We start from the raw sequence: 19227 nt of genomic DNA on the forward strand, positions 1-19227 counted from the left end.
CCCCGGCCCCGCCCAGCGCCGCCACCAGACCCCTGCTGCCCAGCGTCAGGTGCCCCTGGGCTGGTGCCCAGCCTGGGTGGTGCTGGAGCTGGGCTCTGGGGAGCGTCCTGCTCAGAATCCTGCAGCACAGTCCCAGAGGCGAGGCTCAGCTCTGGTCGCAGGGGCCCTAGGGACATGGATGGGCGCGTGCTGGCCGCTGGCGGGCTCAGGGCTGGGCGCAGGGGTGGAGGGCGGTCCCCACTCACATAGCTGTCCCTCAGCGCCTTGACCGCCGCCAGCGCCCGAGGGTCCAGAAAGCGGTAGTGCGACAGCAGGCAGCGCCTGGGCACTGTCCCCCTGGAGTCCGACGCCACACCCAGTGTCCACAGGACCCACAGCCACAAGGCCACCCAAAAAGCTCTGCTCCTGGGCCTCATCTCTGCTCCTGCAGGAGGCGAGGACGTCAGGGAGACCCAAGGATGAGCCTTCCAGGGCAGCCCCCTGCCTGTGGTTGAGTGGAGGGGTCCTCAGAGAGCATGCGCTGTAGGCATGCAGAGGACAGACTGAGTGGACCCCGAGGCCCTCTGTCCTCTCAGCCTCTGGCCCCTGCCTCTTCACCTCTGATGTGCACTGGATGCCTGGTGGTGCCCCTCTCTGTCTCCTGTGTGGTGTGCAGAGTGGTGTCCACCTTCCGCAGTGGCCTCAGGGCCATCCATGGTGACTTTTATGTGAGTGGATGAGAAGCGCTTCCCCCCCAGGCTTCCCCGTCCCAGGTACCCTTTTCCCAACGTCATCGCTGGCCCCAGGCCGCGTGGGATCCCTGCCTGGCTCAGAGGACTTTACCCTACAATGGTCTGGTGCCAGTCTTGGCTCAACTCTTGCTCCAGGGCAAGTGGCCTGGACTCCTTTCCAAACACAGGTTTGTCTTTCTGCACGGGCTGCTTCTCCTCCTGCACTCGAGCAGCCCCTGAAAGCCCCCCTCCCCTCTCACCAGCCACAGCTCAGCTCCAGCCCACTGTCCAGGTGGCCGCCTGGGAGCTCACCCTGCAGTGGTCCTGCTCCGTCCTGGGCCTTGGGGTTACTTGGGCGTCTCTTCCTCCTTCCTTCCTTTCCCTGCCTTTTCTTTGCCTCTGCTGCACACACACTTTCCCAATCTGATATTAAGTAATATTCATTTCTTTACTAATTATAGAAGTAGTGTTAGATTCTTCTGGAGAACTAGAACCATGGACTGTTCTTAAGTGTGGCTTAGAATGACATTGCCAAGGCCCCATCCTACCCTCTCCTCCTGTGTCCACTGGGTTTTCTCCCCCAACACTGTGGGTAGATCCTCCTGGCCGCCATTGTATAAATGAGGATACTGAGGCCCAGTGGAGTGGGGGTTCGATGGCAGATGTCTGGGTTGTGGTTGGAGATGTGCTGTCTACTGTCCCTATTAGAATGGCTGAGGTTTGTTCTAGCAGAATATCCAAGCTTTCTTCAGGGGACCACTTTGAATTGTCATTAAGTTAATTAATGAATATTGACAATTATGGATGAATAGTGACTTTTTTCGAGGCTATGCCCTCTTACTCACTAATGTTCCAAACTTATGTTTTGAGTGTCTGTTTTCCTGCTCAACAGCACAGACCTTGGGGCTAGTGTTGGGGCTCAGTGGTAGAGCACCTGCCTGGCATGTGTCAGGCTCAGGTTCAACCCTCAGTACCACATTAAAACAAATGAATAAAATAAAGTGATAAAAAAGGAAAGTATCGCCCGGGGCTGTGGCTCCGATGTAGAGTATTTGCCTAGCATGCGTGAGGCACTGGGTTTGATCCCCAGCACCACATAAAAATTAACAAATAAAATGGGCTAGGGATGTAGCTCAAGCGGTAACACGCTCGCCCAGCATGTGCGGGGTGCTGGGTTTGATCTTCAGCACCACATCAAATACAATAAAGATGTTGTATTCACCAAAAACTGAAAAATAAATATTAAAATTTTTTCTCTCTCTCTCTTCTCTCTTTTAAATAAATAAAATAAAATAAAAAATAAAGGTACTGTGTCCATCCAAAAAAATTTTTTTTAAAGGAAAGTATTAAAAAATGCTTGGGTGCATTAAATAAAAAAAAGCACAGAACTTTTATGAAACATCAAAATGTTTAGAGTGTAATTATTCTAAAAACCCATAAGGGCAACACTACCAAAGCATCAGAAGGTACCCTTCAAAATGTCATAAGCATACCTTGCACGTTTCTATCGCCTCTCCCCACCCTTCCCAACATCACATCTTTTAGTTGGCAAATCCAAATAATTTTGGAAAAGTGACCTGACTCCTCCTGCACACAATCCCTCAAATGGGGTTTTTGTTTATTTGTTTTAAACCAGGGTATGGAACCCAGGGCTGCTTAAGCCCTGAGCCACATCCCCAGGCCTTTCAAATTTTATTTTGAGACCAGAACACACAATTAAAATTGTTGAAAGTTTTCATCTGGAAAACTGATGCAGAGGTGGGGTGAAGGGTGGGGACATCATAGGTGAGGTCTTTTCTCTTTGTGATTTTCTGTTCGCAGGCTTCATTCTATGAACATGACGGGTACCTTCACCACAGATGGAGACCAGCTTTATTCCAAACTAAAACCCACAGATTGACTGAGACAGACCCAGAGACGCTGAGCTGAACGTTGGTTGTAAAAGGAATAAGAAGAGGGATGGATCCCAAAAAGGAGAGAAAGAGGGAGGGAGGGAGAAAGAAGGAAAGAAAGAAAGGAAGGAAGGAAAGAAAGGCCAAGAAATGGATGACGATCCCGAGAGAAGAGACTGGGAAATGAAGACAGTCAGCAAAGGGGGCACTGAGACGCTTCAGGGCGGCCATGGCATTAGAGGACAAGCCTGAAGCCACCTAGTGTGTCCTTCAAACCCCACTTCAGTTTTATAGCTGTGTATTTGGGGACAGTCCCCTTAAGTTGCTGGAAGTCAGGCTTCTGTCTGTAAGGACTGATGACAGACCCTGCTTTCCCGAGCTTGTTAAGGGTTAAATGACACAATCTGAACTTGGTGGCCGGGGACAGGCCGGGGAGCCACCTCTGGCTCAGGACCATTTATTGGGTAACCCTGGCTGGGATCCGGGGGACTGGAGCCAGCGCTGACGTTCAGAAAGGATCCCCAGGTCGGGGCAGCCCGGCTAAGAGCTCTTGCTCATAAAAGCCACCCCATGGCCGGAGCAGGGAGCAGTGCGGGAGGTGGACAGCGCTCAGCTCCCCACACAGAAGACGGTGGACGGCGGGTCCCGCAGCAGCCCAAGGCAGGGGAAGGAGACACGGGTGAGGGGTGAAGGGAGAGAGGGCAGTGGTGGAGACCGTTGGGGTCCACGAGTCTGTCCCTGCGTGGGATCAGCCACGCTCTCTGAGGACGAGACCCCTCCACTGGAACCACAGGCAGGGGGCTGCCCTGGAAGGCTCATGCCTTTGGTGTCCCTGATGTCCTTGTCCCAGCGAGGCCCCAGGGAGGAAACACCTGGGGACAATGGAGGCAGACATTGTGGGGTACCTCTGAACAATGTCAGCATCACCCCAAAAAACACCAAAAGCTGGACAAGGGAGGAAGGCGTCTCCCTTACAGGTGGCAGAGGGAACCGGCCTGCCCAGGGCTCCAGGTGTGACTTCCGGCCTCCAGACCTGGGAGACGGTGGAGGCTGTCCCTCTGAGTCCCCTGGGCTGGGCTGCCCTCTTCCTGAAGCCTGTTTTTGTCAGCGTTTTCCCTGCGGTGACTGAAGGGACCCAGCCAGCACAACCCTAGAGCAGGACGCCTTCACCCGAGGGCTCACCGTTCCCAGGTCTCAATCCGGGGACAGCCGGCTGGTTCCTCAGGCTCCAGGGGAGGCTGGACATCAGGGCGGAGGGTGTGGCGGAGGGAAGCAGCTCACAGGACGCCCAGGAAGCAGACTCCCCTCCCCAGACACCAAGTGTATCCCCCAGCCCCGTCCCCAGTGCCCGCTTCCTCCAGCCACCCCCCACCCCCCAGCAGCCTCCAGTGACCCTCAGTTAATCCCCTCAGGGGTTAATTCCCTGATGAGGCCAAGGCTGTGGCCCAGCCATTGCTCCCCCAGACCTTCGTGCATGGTCTCACACGTGACCTTGGGGGGGACACCACATCTGAACACACCAAAGACCTAGGACATGAAAACACGCTGTCCCTGGCATTGACATGGGGTGGGGGACAGACACACCCAGGGCCACTCTGCAGCTCTCCCGAGGTCCCAGCTCACTGGCAGCCTGACCTTGGCCATGGTGGTGTGTTGACCCCATGGAACCCAACAAGGGCCCCAGGTTGCGTCTTTCTTCACCGACGGCCAGTTGTCAGCTATTACCTGTCCAGCCCTGCCAAGGGGCCACAGGCCACTGCCCTGTACAGAATCCTGGGACACAGGATCTGGGTGACTATGGAAGCTGGGGACCCAGCGTGCCACACAGAGCCTCCTGTCAGCATGGGGACACCTGGGGAAGGGGTCACATGGAGTCCTGACCAGGGGGTGCCCAGAGATCTATGGTGATGAGAGAAGATCAAACAGATCCTCTGTCCTGGTCCCCTCCCATCCTGGCCAAGACTGAAAACCCAGTCATAGTGTCCAGAAGTAACGCAGACACCAGGGCCATCCTCAAATGTGGAAGGCTGCAGGAACTTGGGTCCACCTCGAAGCCCCATTTAATTCACCCCTTGTCCCCATCAAACCCAGATGGACCTTGGCAGATGACAGGGCCTCTGCGTCTCCCCCAGGAGAGGTCATCCTGCAGCTGGGGCTGGACCTGGAATCCTGGCTACAAGGAGGACACGGGTCCTAGGACTTTGGTGATGTGGCCACTGAGCTGGGGAATGCAGTCCCCGGTCCCCACTGGAAAGGAGGCCGCGGAGTTCCCACTGACAGTGGATGTCCAGAGCCCAGGGGAGCCTGGCCGGGGCCTGCAGCCCGCTGCCCTGCTGTAATCAGTATCAGCTGAGTGGGGGCCACCGCCCTCCCCCAGCCCATCCCTGCGACAGAGAAAAAGGGAAGATGTGACGAGGACATGGGAAGAACGACCTCCCGGGATAGTAGATGACCCAGGAAGGCCCAGCTGCTGGTCTCATGGGTGAAGTTTATAGGAATCCAGGGTCCGGGCTGTCAGACCCCCTCCAAATAAAGCCAGTGCCCCCCACCTCCTGTCACTCAGGAAGAGCCACAGGGTTGCTAGGCGCGTCCTCACAGTGACATGTTGCCGGAGCACGATTCCCGGGCATTAACGTGGGGCGATGTCGTGCTGGACAGGAAGCCCAGGGCCCAGGCTGATGGCCCAACAGACCCTCCGGTCCGAGGTGTGTGGGGTGAGAAGGTCCCGCACAGAGTGCACGGGGCGTCCACGGGCGAGGCCCAGCGCAGCCCCCAGGGATCTGGAGCAAGGTCAAGGCATCTACAGAAGAGGACAGAGGGTCCCAAAGCAGCATCCAGCCCGTTACCGGGGCACAGAGGAGAGGAGCCACAGGGCCACAACTCACAGAGTGACCCACCAAATCAGATCGGGGACACCACACAGCAATCGATTCCAAAATGGAGCTGATGGGTGCAGGATCTGGCCCAGGCAGGACCAGGGGACGGTGAGGCTTCTGGAACAGGGGGTGCTGCTTCCCTGACGGGCAAATGTCCACTCAGCACCTGTTCTGCTCACACCCGTCGCCCCATGGCAGGGACCTTCAGGACCAATGGTGGAGAATGAAAGGCCAGTGCGTGGTCCACGGGTGGACTGGCTCCCCAGGAGGCTAAGGAGAAATGGACAGGAGTTCCCAGCTGAATCCAGGGCCTGGACACACCGGAGGGAGGCAAGATCCCAAGGGCACAGGTCCAGGTGGCAAAGGAAATAGTCCACATGAGAAAAGAGAAGTAGCCAGGGGTGACTAGATCGGGACACAGGAGCAGTGGTAACGCCTGGCTCTTGGTCAGCGGCCTGAGAGATGAAAGCTGAGATGATGGTGGTGAGATCACCTGGGATCAAGGCATATGGATGGGCTGACAAGAGCATTGTAGCTCTCTGTTGCTATAACAAAATGCCTTAGGTTGAGTGCTTTATAAACCAAAAAGGATCATTTCACTCATAGTTTTAGAGACCGAAAGCCCAAGATTGAGCTTCTCCATCCATTTGGCCTCGGGGGAGGGCCTGCTATATATCACAATGTAGGGACAACATGGAAAGGGACTCAGCAGTACTCAGAAGCGGTGCACAGGTAGAGGGACCTCCCCTCAAACCAACCAGATCTCTCAGAAGCAAACTCCCTCTGCAAAGCCACAATTAATCCCTTCAGAGGGCAGAGGCCCAACATCCTAACCTCCCCCCGCCAGGCCACATCTCTTAAAGGCCCCACCACCGCCCGCCATTGCCACACTGGGGACCAAGCTTCCAGCACCTTCATCTTTGGGGATCCACTCAACGCACAGCAGAGAGGGAGCTCACAGTGTAACGGTCCTTTTCTTTTCACGTCCCGGTCCCCAGAGAATCTAGCACCAAGTGGCACTCATCAACCAGGAGAAATCGTGGCTGGGCCAGTCGCTGACATCCCAGCCGTCATCAGCCACGGCTCAGAACAGAGGGCACAAGACGGAGCGGCGGTGGTGACAGTTGAGGGACAGTGTGGACCAGTGCTCGAGCCCCCGGGCACCAGGCTGTCGCAGAGCCGCTGCTGAGGAGGAGCCTGCTGGGCGGAGGTGTCCAGTAGCCCAGCCTGCACACAGGAGCCCTCTGCCCTGGATGGCAGGGGTGCACCTGGCCTGGCATAAGCCAGCCATGGCTGTGCCCTTCCTGACCTCGGGCCTGGCCAGGAAGGGCCCCGAGGGGTCACGGAAACCTGATGCGCGACAGATGTGCAGAAGCTCAGCAGGGCTGAGCGCCACACTCTGTACAAAGGAGGCCGAGCAGTGGCGGGGGCTGGGCCTCCGGCTCCTCCCAGGCCCCTGGGTAGAAGCTCATGGCCCCTCAGAGCCATCAAGCGACTTCTTAGAGGTGCAGCTTGGGGCACAGGTTGGCAGAGACTCTGTGAGGCAGACCGCACCTTGGCGTGGATCTGGGCTGGGCCTCCCCCAAGGCTTCCTGTGTGGACAGTGAACCCCGCTGTGAGGTGTGGAGGGCAGAAAGGGTCCTACCTACCGCGGTGCTGCTAAGGTGGGGACGTGAGGCGTCCCCCAAAAGCTCACGTGTGAGACGATGCATTAGGTCCAGGGGAATGGATTGGGTCGTGGGGATCTTAGCATCATCAGTGAGGTGGCCCTGATGGCATTCCCTGGGGGTCACTGGAGGCAGGGGGCGAGGCTGGGGGAGGGGGGCATAGGGTGGAGGCTTGGGGTCTGTCCTTGCACCTGGAGAGTGGAGTCTCTGCTTCCTGATCACCACGTGAGCCGCTGCCCTCCACCGCCCTCCCTGCCACGATGTCCTGTCGGCCCTGAGCCCCCGGGTGGAGCCTGCTGTCCATGGACTCCGAGCCCTGAAGCCCCGAGCCCTCAAATAAGCTCTTCCTCCTCCACAGTTGTGCTGTGGGTCCCTTAGTCACGGTGGTGTCCAGAGGTGGACCCCGGGAGGGACTGGGAGGAGATACGGACCCAAGATTGGAACATGGTGATGGAACCCTCAGGGTTTGGAAGAGGGAGAGACGGCGGAGGACCCCAGGTGTAGGAGCAGCTCCCGGCCATGTGCCGACTCAGGGCTCGGCCAACAAGAAGGCCGTCGGCAGAAGGAACCCTGGCATTTGGGAGCAGCAACGAACTTACTGTTCCTACAAAGGTCACCTGGCCTCAGGTATTTCATTATAATAGCGAACACCCAGGAGTGCACCGAGGGACGCCCATAGCTCTCAGAGGGACCCTCAGTCTCTCATTAGGGTCCCTAGAATGTAGAGTAGTGAGCCTGGGAATCCAAGGGTGACTACCAGAGGGGCGTTGCTGACCACAGTCCCCCTGACCACCTTAGGAATCCCCCAGATGAGGCTCAGTGGCTGGAGAGGCCGTCCCTCCCAGAGGAGTAGAATTTCTACCTAGAACCCGCCAAGTGTGCCACTGGACCCGAAGGTCAGCTGGTGGCCCGTCTTGGTACTCTTCTGCCAAGTGCCCAGTGAGGGAAGAGAGCAGCCAACATCTGTCAAGAACACCTGTCCCTGGTCACCAGGTAGAGTGGGGCGGTAGCACCAGAGCAGGGAAGGATATGCTCAGTGCCCGGTCATCTGCTGGGGACACATTGGTCATGCAACTGACCATGTTCAGTGAAAAGGTAGGGAAGGTCATGGTGACCAGGGCTTGACCATTCACCTACAAGGGTCGGGGTCACCCAATCAAAGCCACCTGACCCGTGGAGGAAGGAAGGAGGGTGACGGGAAGGAGAATGTGCTGAGGAGGGGACAGTCCCACCATCCCCTCACACTTCACTTCAAAAACACCCTCAGCTGTAGCTGGACACTGGACATTGATTGCTGTTGATTTTTGTGTGACGCTGAGGGTCGAAGCCTGGGCCTCCCACAATCCAGGCCAGCGCTGTCCACTGAGCCCAGCCCCAGGCCTCCCCCTCCATCTTGAGGGGCCAGGACCACCAGGGCTCACACACAGTGACACACAGCGACACACAATGACACACAACGACCACAACGACACACAGTCACCAAGTGTTGGGACAGGCTGCACGAGGGCTCCCAGGAAGCCAACCAGCCCTGCCCTGGAACTTCTGACAAAGGGACATGAGGGCTATTTAAGGCTTGGGGACTTTAACTAGGGACACTGTCTTGGTTGGGTGACGGCGTCCCACCCAGGCACAGGGGCCCCCAAGACCAGAGGAAGTTCTCCAGCCACAGGTTACAGAGAGGAGGGGGAGGGGAGAGACCCCAATCCTGGGAGACGGGGCAGGGCTCTGCTCCCTGAGGGGCAGCGTCCCTGGGAAAAGGACCAGGACCAGGCGGCCACCCCGCTGCAGGGCCAGCAGAGGCCTCAGTCCTGAGCACCAGGGAGCAGCCTGTGGCCCCTGCACTCGACCTGGGAGGGCTCCCTGCAGGGTCCCAGGACAGCCCAGGGACACTCTGACTTCTGCCCAGGAAACCAGGACCCCACAGTCCCAGCCCCCGGCTCCCGCTGCAGACCCCTGACAGGTGACAAGGGGCTGTGGGGAGCTGCAGGTGGGGGAGACAGAGATGGCCACCAACAGGACACACACTGACACGACCTCGCAGGAGAGCCTGGGCCTCGCCGTTTATTTGCACAATGTTTACAAAAGTAGAAAAATAAACACTGGATCTGAGTCTGAGAGTCACAGAAATAAATAAGGCCTCGTGGAGGGCTGGGGACAATAAATTAAGGAGTGTCATCGCTGCACAGATGAGACCTGAGATCCCTGGACGGCTCAGCAGGGTGTGGGTCAGACGCACAGGTGTCCACTGGCCACACACTTCAGGTCGCGCACCAGGAGGCGGAGGAGGTTGAAGGTGACGGAGGCCTGGAGGCAGGCGGGGGACTCCTGTGGGGACCAGGGGCTCAGTGGCTGCCCTGGGGGCCCAGCTGCTCCCGCCCCAGTCCTCTGCCACCCACTCACCTTCTCGGGGGCCTGCTGCAGCCTCTGCAGCCAGTGGGACAGGCGGTGGCGGTGGCGACCCTGGGGCCTGGGGCCTGCTGTGGGCTGAGCCAGGGCCTGTGGGCAGAGGGGGGCGTGTGAGTGGGTCTGGGCACAGGGGACGAGCAGGGTCACAGCCATGACCCAGCCACCCAGGACCCCAGGACTCACACAGGCCTGCAGCTGGGACTGGATGTGGCCCAGCGTGTGAAGGGGCTGGTCCAGGACGTCCCCCAGGGTCGAGTTGGCCATGGTCCCCAGGACCCGCAGCGTCAGGGCCAGCTCTGCCTGCAAGGCCACAGGGCGCTCCCACACCTGAGGGGGACAGAGACAGTGAGAGGTCTCCCTGAGAGACAGCTGGGAGGGGACAGGGAGGGAGGAGGGAGAGGGAGGGGGAGGGGCAGGGAGAGGGCACAGCAGTGCAGGCAGGACTGGGGGAGGGACAGTGGGCAGGGAGGGGGAGGGACAGTGGGCAGGGAGGGGGAGGGACGGTGAGAAGGACAGGGTCCCCTGGGAGGCACACAGTGGGCCCAGGAGGCCAGGCTGGCCTGGCTCTGGCAGCTCACCTGCAGCTGCCGCAGGTCCCAGGGCCTGGGGAAGAGCGGGGAGGGGCACTCGAGGTCCTTGAGCAGGAGCGACTCCTGGGGAGCAAGGGCCCAGGTTAGCCCACACTGGAGGGCAAAGGCTGGACCACAGCAGGGGCCTGTGGGGCCAACAGCAGGAAGAGGGCAGGTTCCCTCAGGGGAGGGCAGGCTCCCTCCAAGAGAGACCTCAGGTCGCCCAGAGCAGCCAGAGCGGGAGGGAGCCCAGGGTGGACAGGGCAGAGGCCAGTTCTGCAGGGAGGCTGAGGGCCACCCACGGAACTGCACAGGGAGGCCCAGGGAGGAGGCCGGGGCACAGGCAGGAGGGACAGGCGGTGGCGGTGGCGACCCTGGGGCCTGGGGACGACTCACAAAGGCGTCTCTGGCCTTCCTGAAGGCCTGCAGCTCCCGCGGGGCCAGAGTCTTGAACTGGGCCACGTCACAGTCCCTGGCATCTGGGTGGGCGCTGAGGGGACTGGGCGCAGGAACTGCCCGTGTCCTCATCAGCACCGCAGACGTCAGCGTCAGGAGGAGCCAGCAGCCTCCAGCCGCGCCTGGACCACGGGAGGACAGGGTCAGGGGCTGGGGATGCGAGGACAGAGCTGGGACTGGGGACGGTGACAAGGGGCCATGCTGTGGGGCTCACCCAGCTTCATCCTCGGGTCTGGTGGCCGTCAGCGATGGGAACACAGGGTGCACCTGCGGCTGTGTCCAGGCTGTCCCCCGAGGTCCTTGGATCTGGGTGCTGCAGTGTCCCCAGCTTCTGTCCCCAAGGTGCAGGGTGGACTGTCCCTGCAGCTCCATGGGGCAGCTTTTATCCCTGCTCAGGGCAGCCCCAGCTGATGTAGGAAAAGCGAAAATGCACCCAGGCCTGCGCTGGCCACCAGGGGAGCCCAGGCTGGGGAAGCCCGGGGGCGGGGCCTGGCACAGGTGAGCAGCTAAAGTGAAAGGGAAAGGGACAGGGACTCAGCCTGGCCATGGCAGGAGACGCCCAGGAACCCTCAGCCCTGGGGCGGCCCAGGGTCACAGGAAGGGGTTCCGGTGCCTGCTGGGAGGGACCCAGGACTGGGGTGCACAGAGAGATGGGGACCAGCCTCGGGCAGGGTGTCCCCTGCAGGGAGGAGATGGCAGGGCACCCCAGGGAGCGGCTGCCCTGAGGATTGCAATTCCCAGAGGGGGAGGCCCAGGGCGGAGGCTGGGGGCGGGGAGGGTCAGGAAGGGAAGGTCCAGAGTGAGGAGGCCAGACCGCCCCACCCCTCCCCACCTGCTGCCCAGAGCCCTGGAAAGAACTCGAAACTGTCCTTCCTGGGCATTGCTTTAGGCAGGGGCAATTGACAACGGGGCAGGTGCCCTATGCTGTGTCAAGTAACAGAAAACAAAACTGGAGAGGCAGGGGCACAGCAGGGGTGTGCAGCAGGCAGGTCCTGAGGAGAGGCTCTGAGCACAGAGCCAGGGGAATGAGGGACGGAGCCCACTCAGGGAAGGAGAGCCACCCCTTCTGCTGAGCCCTGTCATGTCCAGCTCTGCTCCAGATGCTTCATCTCACCTGGCACTGGACATGCACGCTCGCACCCAGGGAACACTGTGGCTTGCCTCCTTTTGAAGTAAGTAGCAAACTGCAGAATCTCAGAGAGGTTAAGAGACCTGCCTTCGGACACACAGCAAGGAATCACTAAGGTCAAGACTGTGAGTGTTTCCTCTGACACTTGGAGGCCAATCCCAGTCTCCCTTGTGCTTGGGTCTCCTGGACCTAGAGCTCATGACAGAGAAGACAGTCCTCTGTGACACTTGCCTCCATCCCAAAACCTATACCCTCATTCACACTTCTAGGAAACGGATACACAGTCAAACTCTCTGAGCTCTGACTCATACAACTGCTTCCAAATCAGAGCAGGACGTGCCCAAGGCACCTCCCAGTTCAGTTTCCAGTACAGGAGCCTTAATCCTGGCTGTGGCAGACACTGTTCCCACTGCAAATTCTGCACATTGTCACAGATTGCAAATCCCTTGGCACCACACTGTTTTTGTATGTGTGAGTGTGAGTGTGTTTGTGTGAGTGTGAGTGTGTTAGTGTGAGTGTGAGTGTGTGGTGTGGGGATGGGACCCAGGGCCTTGCCCGTGCTGGTCACTGCTCTGCCACTCTTCCACATGCCCTGTCCTTTGTTGGACAGTCAGCCCAGGCAGTGACCTGCAATCGCTCTGGAGCTCAAGGACTCTAGGCTTCTGTCCTGGCTCCAACCTTAGGAGCTGTGTGGCCTTGGGGAGGAGGCTGCAGGTGGCAGCCAGGAGGGCTAGTCCCCTGGTTTGGACCAAGAGCACTAATCCGAGGATTTCTGTACCTATGCGCAGGCTCCTTGGATGGAGGTCATTAGGGAAGCCCGTGGAGGTCAGCAAGAACCTTACAAGCACCACCTCCAGGTGTGCTGCTCCTTTGCAAGAGAAGCAGCCGCCCTCACTGTGCAGATGAGGAGACTGAGGCTCCACAGAACTCACTTTCCTGGAGTCACTCTAATTGAATGGCAGGGTCAGAGCTGACACTCTTGTCCCCTGATTCTGGGCATCAGTCCTTCTTGCTGTGGAGGGCGAGTCCAAATGAAAACAGAACAGAAAAGATGGAAGGCAACACTGAGTATGAACTGTAATAAATTAACAACAGGGTCAGGAGCGCAGACAGGGGCTTCACAGTACAAGCAACACACATGTAACAGAGTCCAGGGAAGACACTAATCCAGGACCAGGTGCCCTTCACTCCCTTCAGGAATGGGGGCCCTTTGGATGTCGGTCAGAGACTCAGAGATTCAGACTCTCAAGGCGGCTTCCAGGGTCCCGATCAAGGGACAGGATTCTGAAGTGGGTTGAGGTTCCTGGCAACCTCAGTGTTGAAGTCAACGAGGGTCCTGCCCAAGTTCAAGGCTCTTCAGTGCCACTAGCCACTGGAATAACTCCAGGACAGTCATCCACGATAAAGCCCCGCATCCTGGGCCCCCAACTTCTCTCAGGGAAGAGCGGGTGCCAGTGGGTCCTGGTGCGGCCAGTGTCTGGAGCCTCAGCGTCCATTGGCCGGGAGACACGCCAGGTCCAGGGTCCAGCCGCCAGTGGCTCCGGGTTCGGGATCCCCGCGAAGCCCAGCAGGTCAGACACAGGGTCCCGAGTGCGCCACCAGCCTGAGGTCCCGCGTGAGCAGGCGCAGCAGGTTGAAGACCACAGAGGCTTCATGGCAGCGAGGCGAGTCCTGGAACCGGCAGGAGTCAGGACTGTCCTTCCCAGGACCTCAGGACAGGGCCCTGTCGCCCCCAGGCTCCTCCTTATCCTTCCACCCGCTGCTGTCCCCTGGGTGGGAGCCCTGCGCCGCCCGCTGCACTCACAGCTCTGCGCGGTTTGTGACGCCTCCGCGGTGGCCTGGGGGACTTCCTCCTGGAGCCCTGCGGGATCAGCTGGAGCTGCAGGGGCGACGCGGGTCAGTGGGGCAGCCGCCGGCCCCAGCGTCCCTCCTAACCAGACCCAGACCCAGATTTCGTGGGCACCAGGAGGGCGATAATCGCTGTCACTCACGCAGGTCTCCAGGTCGCGTCCCGCGGCCGCCAGCAGCTGCAGGGTCTGGTCGGTGCCAGGGAGCATCTCCGGGTGTCGCAGGCCACTCAGCACCGCCTGGGCGTCCGCGATGCTGCGGGCCACGTGGCGCAGCCCAGCACAGGACTGTGGAGACCCGAGGGCGGTTAGCGTCGCCGCGCCAGCGCCCCGCGCCCCCTCCCAGGCACCTGGCCTCACCGAGGGCCGCGGATGGTCCCTCCGGGGGCGGAAGGAGCAGTTGCGTGGCCTCCAGCTCAGGGTCTCTTCCTCCTGCGGAACAAGCGTCAGGTGAGGCTGGCACCTAATCGCGGAGCCCGCGAGGACGTGGGGACGCGGCGCGGGTCTGGCCAGGTGGCTCCCCCGTGGTCCCCTGGTGCAGCAGCTCTGGGACGCGGGGGCGGGGCTGAGATGTGCCCCTTGCTCCCCCGGCCCCGCCCAGCGCCGCCACCGGGACCCCTGCTGCCCATCGCCAAGCGCCCCTCAGCTGGCGCCCAGCCTGGGTGGTGCTGGAGCTGGGCTCTGGGGAGCGTCCTGCTCAGAATCCTGCAGCACATCCCAGAGGCGCGGCTCAGCTCTGGTCGCAGGGGCCCTAGGGACATGGATGGGCGCGTGCTGGCTGCTGGCGGGCTCAGGGCTGGGCGCAGGGGTGGAGGGCGGTCCCCACTCACATAGCTGTCCCTCAGCGCCTTGACCGCTGCCAGCGCCCGAGGGTCCAGAAAGCGGTAGTGCGACAGCAGGCAGCGCCTGGGCACTGTCCCCCTGGAGTCCGACGCCACACCCAGTGTCCACAGAACCCACAGCCACAAGGCCACCCAAAAAGCTCTGCTCCTGGGCCTCATCTCTGCTCCTGCAGGAGGCGAGGACGTCAGGGAGACCCAAGGCATGAGCCTTCCAGGGCAGCCCCCTGCCTGTGGTTGAGTGGAGGGGTCCTCAGAGAGCATGCGCTGTAGGCATGCAGAGGACAGACCGAGTGGACCCCGAGGCCCTCTGTCCCCTCAGCCTCTTGCCCCTCGCTGCTCACCTCTGATGTGCACTGGATGCCTGGTGGTGCCCCTCTCTGTCTCCTGTGTGGTGTGCAGAGTGGTGTCCACCTTCCACAGTGGCCTCAGGGCCATCCATGGTGACTTTTATGTGAGTGGATGAGAAGCGCTTCCCTCCCAGGCTTCCCCGTCCCAGGTACCCTTTTCCCAACGTCATCGCTGGCCCCAGGCCGCGTGGGATCCCTGCCTGGCTCAGAGGACTTTACCCTACAATGGTCTGGTGCCAGTCTTGGCTCTACTCTTGCTCCAGGGCAAGTGGCCTGGACTCCTTTCCAAACACAGGTTTGTCTTTCTGCACCGGCTGCTTCTCCTCCTGCACTCGAGCAGCCCCTGAAAGCCCCCCTCCCCTCTCACCAGCCACAGCTCGGCTCCCTGCCCACTGTCCAGGTGGCCGCCTGGGAGCTCACCCTGCAGTGGTCCTGCTCCGTCCTGGGCCTTGGGGTTACTTGGGCGTCTCTTCCTCCTTCCTTCCTTTCCCTGCCTTTTCTTTGCCTCTGCTGCACACACACTTTCCTGTTCTGATATTAAGTAATATTCATTTCTTTACTAATTATAGAAGTAGTGTTAGATTCTTCTGGAGAACTAGAACCATGGACTGTTCTTAAGTGTGGCTTAGAATGACATTGCCAAGGCCCCATCCTACCCTCTCCTCCTGTGTCCACTGGGTTTTCTCCCCCAACACTGTGGGTAGATCCTCCTGGCCGCCATTGTATAAATGAGGGCACGGAGGCCCAGAGAGATTATGAATCCTCCCTAGTCTCATGTGTTGGTGGATGTGGAGTGTGGGTTTGATGGCAGTTGTCTGGGTTATGGTTGGAGATGGTTGCTGTCCACTGACCCTATTAGAATGGTTGAGGTATTTTCTAGCAAATCATCCAAGCTACAGAGATTGCTGTGACTGGGTTTGTGGTGGCCATCTAACCTAAGCAATTCCCATCACAATGAATCTGAGTCCTGGACATCTTGTGGGGAAAGATGCTGTGTTCTTCCTACTAGATGGGAATGGAAGGCATAGACCGCCTTCTCAGCAGTACAAAGGAAGACCTGAAAGGTTTTTTAAAATAAACAAAATATAAGGTTTGTGATATCTTCAGTTGCTGGGTCAAACCTCACCTGAAGCCTTACTTCTCGATTTTGTGCGCCTTTAAGTTCTTCATGGCACAAGCCAGCATTAGTTTGGAGTTTGGCTATTTATTTGCCATCAAAAGTGTCCAAACTGATATGCAGCATAGAACTGAAATAAAATCATATGCCTCCAAAGATTGAAGTACTAGAAATAAACTTGGAATGGCTGGAAGAACGGAACTGTAAATTTCAGATGAAAACTATTGACAATTTCCAGGTGTGGTGCTACATGCCTATAATCCCATCAGATCAAGAGGCTGAGGCAGGAGGATTGCAAATTTGAGGCTAGCCTCAGCAACTTAGGGAGGCCCTAACCAACTTAGAGAGATTAAAGTACAAATAAAAAGGAATGGGCATGTAGCTCAGTGGTAAAGCCCCTCTGGGTTCCATCCCCAGGACCAAAAAAACAAAACAAAAATTCAGAATTTATGGACAATCAGTGATTCAGATCTGAGTACTACAATGCAGGATATTAAGCTCAAGTTGTGTGCAATAAAAATAAGGTTTAACACCATCCTAATGGAAAGCCTTCTTGTTCAAGACCCACTGCTTGAGACCTATACTCTTCAAAACAAAACAAAACAAAACTTTAGGAATTTAAGCAACAACCAAAAGAAGAGAAACTCTGGAGCATGTATTTGTGAGTGTAACACAAAAATGATCTAGAAACTGGGTCACCAACACTGTTGGTGTGAAGGGGATCTGGTGCCACTGTGTGACTGTCAGTTATAAAACAAACCATGAAACTCCGAGGACATTTATTCCAGAGAAATCAAAACGTAGCCATTCAGTAGCAGAGTTGTTTGCTATTTAAATGCTTCTAACAGCTTTATTTGTAAGAGTGGATCTGGGAAAGCCGAGGTGTTCTTCAGAGGGTGAACGGCTGCACCGATTCAGCTCATAGAGACCAGGAAATAGGAATGAGGTATTGAGGCCTGGTGCCCTTGGAGGAGGAAGAGGGAGGGAAGCCGCTGGGCGTGGTTACAAAAAGGCCTGCTCAGGGATCCTCGTGGGATGCAGGGTTTCTGTGTATGGTTCCTTTCCTATTCCTCTATTTATTTATTTTTAATTTATTGTTGTACGAGGGATTGAACCCAGGGGTTCTTTAACACTGAGCTATACCCCCAGCCTTTTCAATTTTTAAATTTTCTTTTGAGACAGGTCTCATCAAATTGTTGCGGCTGGCCTCCAATTTGCCATCCTCCTGCCTCAGCCTCCCAAGTCACTGGTATTACAGGCTTGTGCTCCAACACCCTCAGCTCTTTACATCGTTCCTTACAGCGGCCTGTGAATTTTTCATTATGCTGACACAAATTTTAAAACTGTCGGGGAAAAATAAAATCTACAGGAAACAGAGGGCTTACTCAAAAGGTTAACCAGGGGAACATCAGCAGGGTTACGGGAACTGACAAGGGCTGGTGACGTACCCCAGGGTGGAGCCGCAGGGGGACTGTTACTCACAAGGCCGAGAGGGTGGTTTTAGGTACAGGGACACAGCCCTAGACATGGCCTTGCTGGGAGAATATGAAACAAACCTTCTGGCCCTGCTGCCTGCGCTCCCCGCGGTCTCCTGACAGCGCCTCCCAGTGACTGAGTCTGCAGGCCAGAGGGAGGCCAGCCTGGGGCTAGGAGGGCTCAGCAGAGACAGCAGCGCTGTGGCCACGCGGCACAGGTCAAGGACAGTAGCTTCTCAGCCATCATCAGCAGATCTAGCGGTCAGAGCAACATCCTCTCAAAAATGGTCTACCCCACCAGCGGCTGGAAGCCGTGAGAGTCTCCATCCTGGGGCTGGGGATGTACCTCGGTTGGTAGAGCACGTACCTCACATGCACAAGGCCCTGGGTTCGATCCCCAGCACCACCCAAAAAGTAGAAAAGAGTTTTCATCCCAAGTGTTGGCTACTAGGGTGGAGTTCATTCTCTTGTAAGAAATTTAAAAACTATTGTTTTAGTTGTAGATGGACACGATACCTTTATTGTATTTATTTATTTTTATGTGGTGCAGAGGATGGAACCCAGGGCCTCACACGTGCTGGGCAAGCGCTCTACCACTGGGCCACAGCCCTAATGCCCCTTGTGTCGCCCTTTTAAGCGTCACAGTCACTCTCTTCCTAGCTCAGCGCTTCCAAAACCACTGGCATTCGCTAATCTGCTCTCCATTTTTGTAATTTTGTCACTTCAAGAATGTAAAATACACCAGGCACAGTGGCACACACCTGTAATCCCAGACACTAGGGAGGCTGAGACAGGAGGATCACGAGTTCAAAGCCAGCCTCAGCAACGGCGAGGCCCTAAGAAGCTCAGCGAGACCCTGTCTCTAAATAAAATACAATTAAAAAAAAAAATAGGGCTGGGGATATGGCTCAGTGGTCAAGGGCCCCTGAGTTCCATCCCTAGTAACCCCTCCCCCAAAGGATATAAAATAGAGTTGGGGTTGTATCTGCATGTGTGAGGCACTGGGTTTGATTCTCAGCACTGCATATAAATAAATAAAATAAAGGTATTTTTTAAGAAGTAGGTAAAATAAATGGAAACATCCAGTATGTAACCGTCTGGTGTGAGTGAAAAAAAAACCTGGACACGTTTCTCCAGAAGTTTACCCAGACAGCTGTAAATATCAAGAGTTCATTCATTTTTATTACTGAGTAGTGTTTGTGTTAATCAGTTTTTTTTTTTCTGTCATTGTGACCAAAAGACCTGAGAAGAACAACTGAGAGAAAGACAAGCTTATATGGGTTCATGGTTTCAGAGATTCAGTTCACAAACTGCCATCTCCACTGTCCTGGGCCCAAGATGAGGTGAAACATCATGGCGGAGAGGCCTGGTGAGGAGCCTGCCCTACTCAAGCTGCCAGGAAGCAGAACGAGGGAGAGGAGGAGACAGGGGACAGGTACAAATCCCCAAGGGCACACCATAGCAGTGACCCTCCGTGTCCAGCCATGCTTCACCTGCCTACAACCACCACTCAGTCTTTTCCATTTATTAATCCATCAAATGGATTAATCCACTGCATAGACTACAGTTCTCATCATCTAATCATCTCACCTCCATTAACACAGGAACTTTTGGGGGACAACTCATAAGCCAACCATAACAGTGTTCCGTGGCATGGATAACCGCTCATCTACAGAAGGACATGGTTATTTTCCGGTTTGGGGCCATTGTAAATAAAGCTGCTATAAACATATATGTATAGGGTTTGTCTTCATTTTTCTGAGATAAATTCTCAGTAATGCAATTATTGAGTCACGTGGTAGTTGCATGGTTAGTCTTTATTTTTTTAAATTCTTTTAGTTATAAATGGACACCATATCTTGATTTTGTTTATTTATTTGCATGTGGTGCCAAG

The 19227-nt window shown here is 56.9% G+C and overlaps 2 protein-coding genes across 2 annotated transcripts; both read right to left on the reverse strand.

The window, feature by feature from the left end:
• Positions 1–9371: 9371 nt before the first annotated feature.
• Positions 9372–10800, reverse strand: LOC143383176 (interferon lambda-3-like). The gene is made up of 6 exons (XM_076837527.2): positions 10791–10800; positions 10517–10698; positions 10130–10204; positions 9735–9878; positions 9546–9641; positions 9372–9470 (listed from the first exon to the last, which is right to left on the reverse strand). Exons 1-6 carry the CDS (start codon positions 10798–10800, stop codon positions 9372–9374), a joined length of 606 nt encoding a protein of 201 aa, XP_076693642.2.
• A 2477-nt stretch (positions 10801–13277) lies between these two features.
• Positions 13278–14911, reverse strand: LOC143383179 (interferon lambda-4-like). Its single transcript, XM_077105680.1, has 6 exons — positions 14806–14911; positions 14383–14561; positions 13913–13984; positions 13697–13840; positions 13510–13584; positions 13278–13376 (listed from the first exon to the last, which is right to left on the reverse strand). The coding sequence occupies exons 1-6, from the start codon at positions 14909–14911 to the stop codon at positions 13278–13280; spliced, it is 675 nt and encodes a 224-aa protein (XP_076961795.1).
• Between the last annotated feature and the right edge of the window lie 4316 nt (positions 14912–19227).

The sequence above is a fragment of the Callospermophilus lateralis genome, chromosome 18, assembly GCF_048772815.1.
Source record: "Callospermophilus lateralis isolate mCalLat2 chromosome 18, mCalLat2.hap1, whole genome shotgun sequence".
NCBI lineage: Eukaryota > Metazoa > Chordata > Mammalia > Rodentia > Sciuridae > Callospermophilus > Callospermophilus lateralis.

Excerpts from the sequence above, each read along its gene's own strand:
- LOC143383176 (XM_076837527.2), bottom strand. Across the intron at positions 10,205-10,516 it reads GGAAGGCCAGAGACGCCTTT|GAGTCGCTCCTGCTCAAGGA; the intron begins GTGAGTCGTCCC and ends CTTGCTCCCCAG. Across the intron at positions 9,642-9,734 it reads AGTCCCAGCTGCAGGCCTGT|GCCCTGGCTCAGCCCACAGC; the intron begins GTGAGTCCTGGG and ends CTCTGCCCACAG.
- LOC143383179 (XM_077105680.1), bottom strand. The coding sequence starts at position 14,911 with ATGACGTTGGGAAAAGGGTACCTGGGACGGGGAAGCCTGGGAGGGAAG. Across the intron at positions 14,562-14,805 it reads CCCTGAGGCCACTGTGGAAG|GAGCAGAGATGAGGCCCAGG; the intron begins GTGGACACCACT and ends CGCCTCCTGCAG. Across the intron at positions 13,377-13,509 it reads GTCACAAACCGCGCAGAGCT|GACTCGCCTCGCTGCCATGA; the intron begins GTGAGTGCAGCG and ends TGCCGGTTCCAG.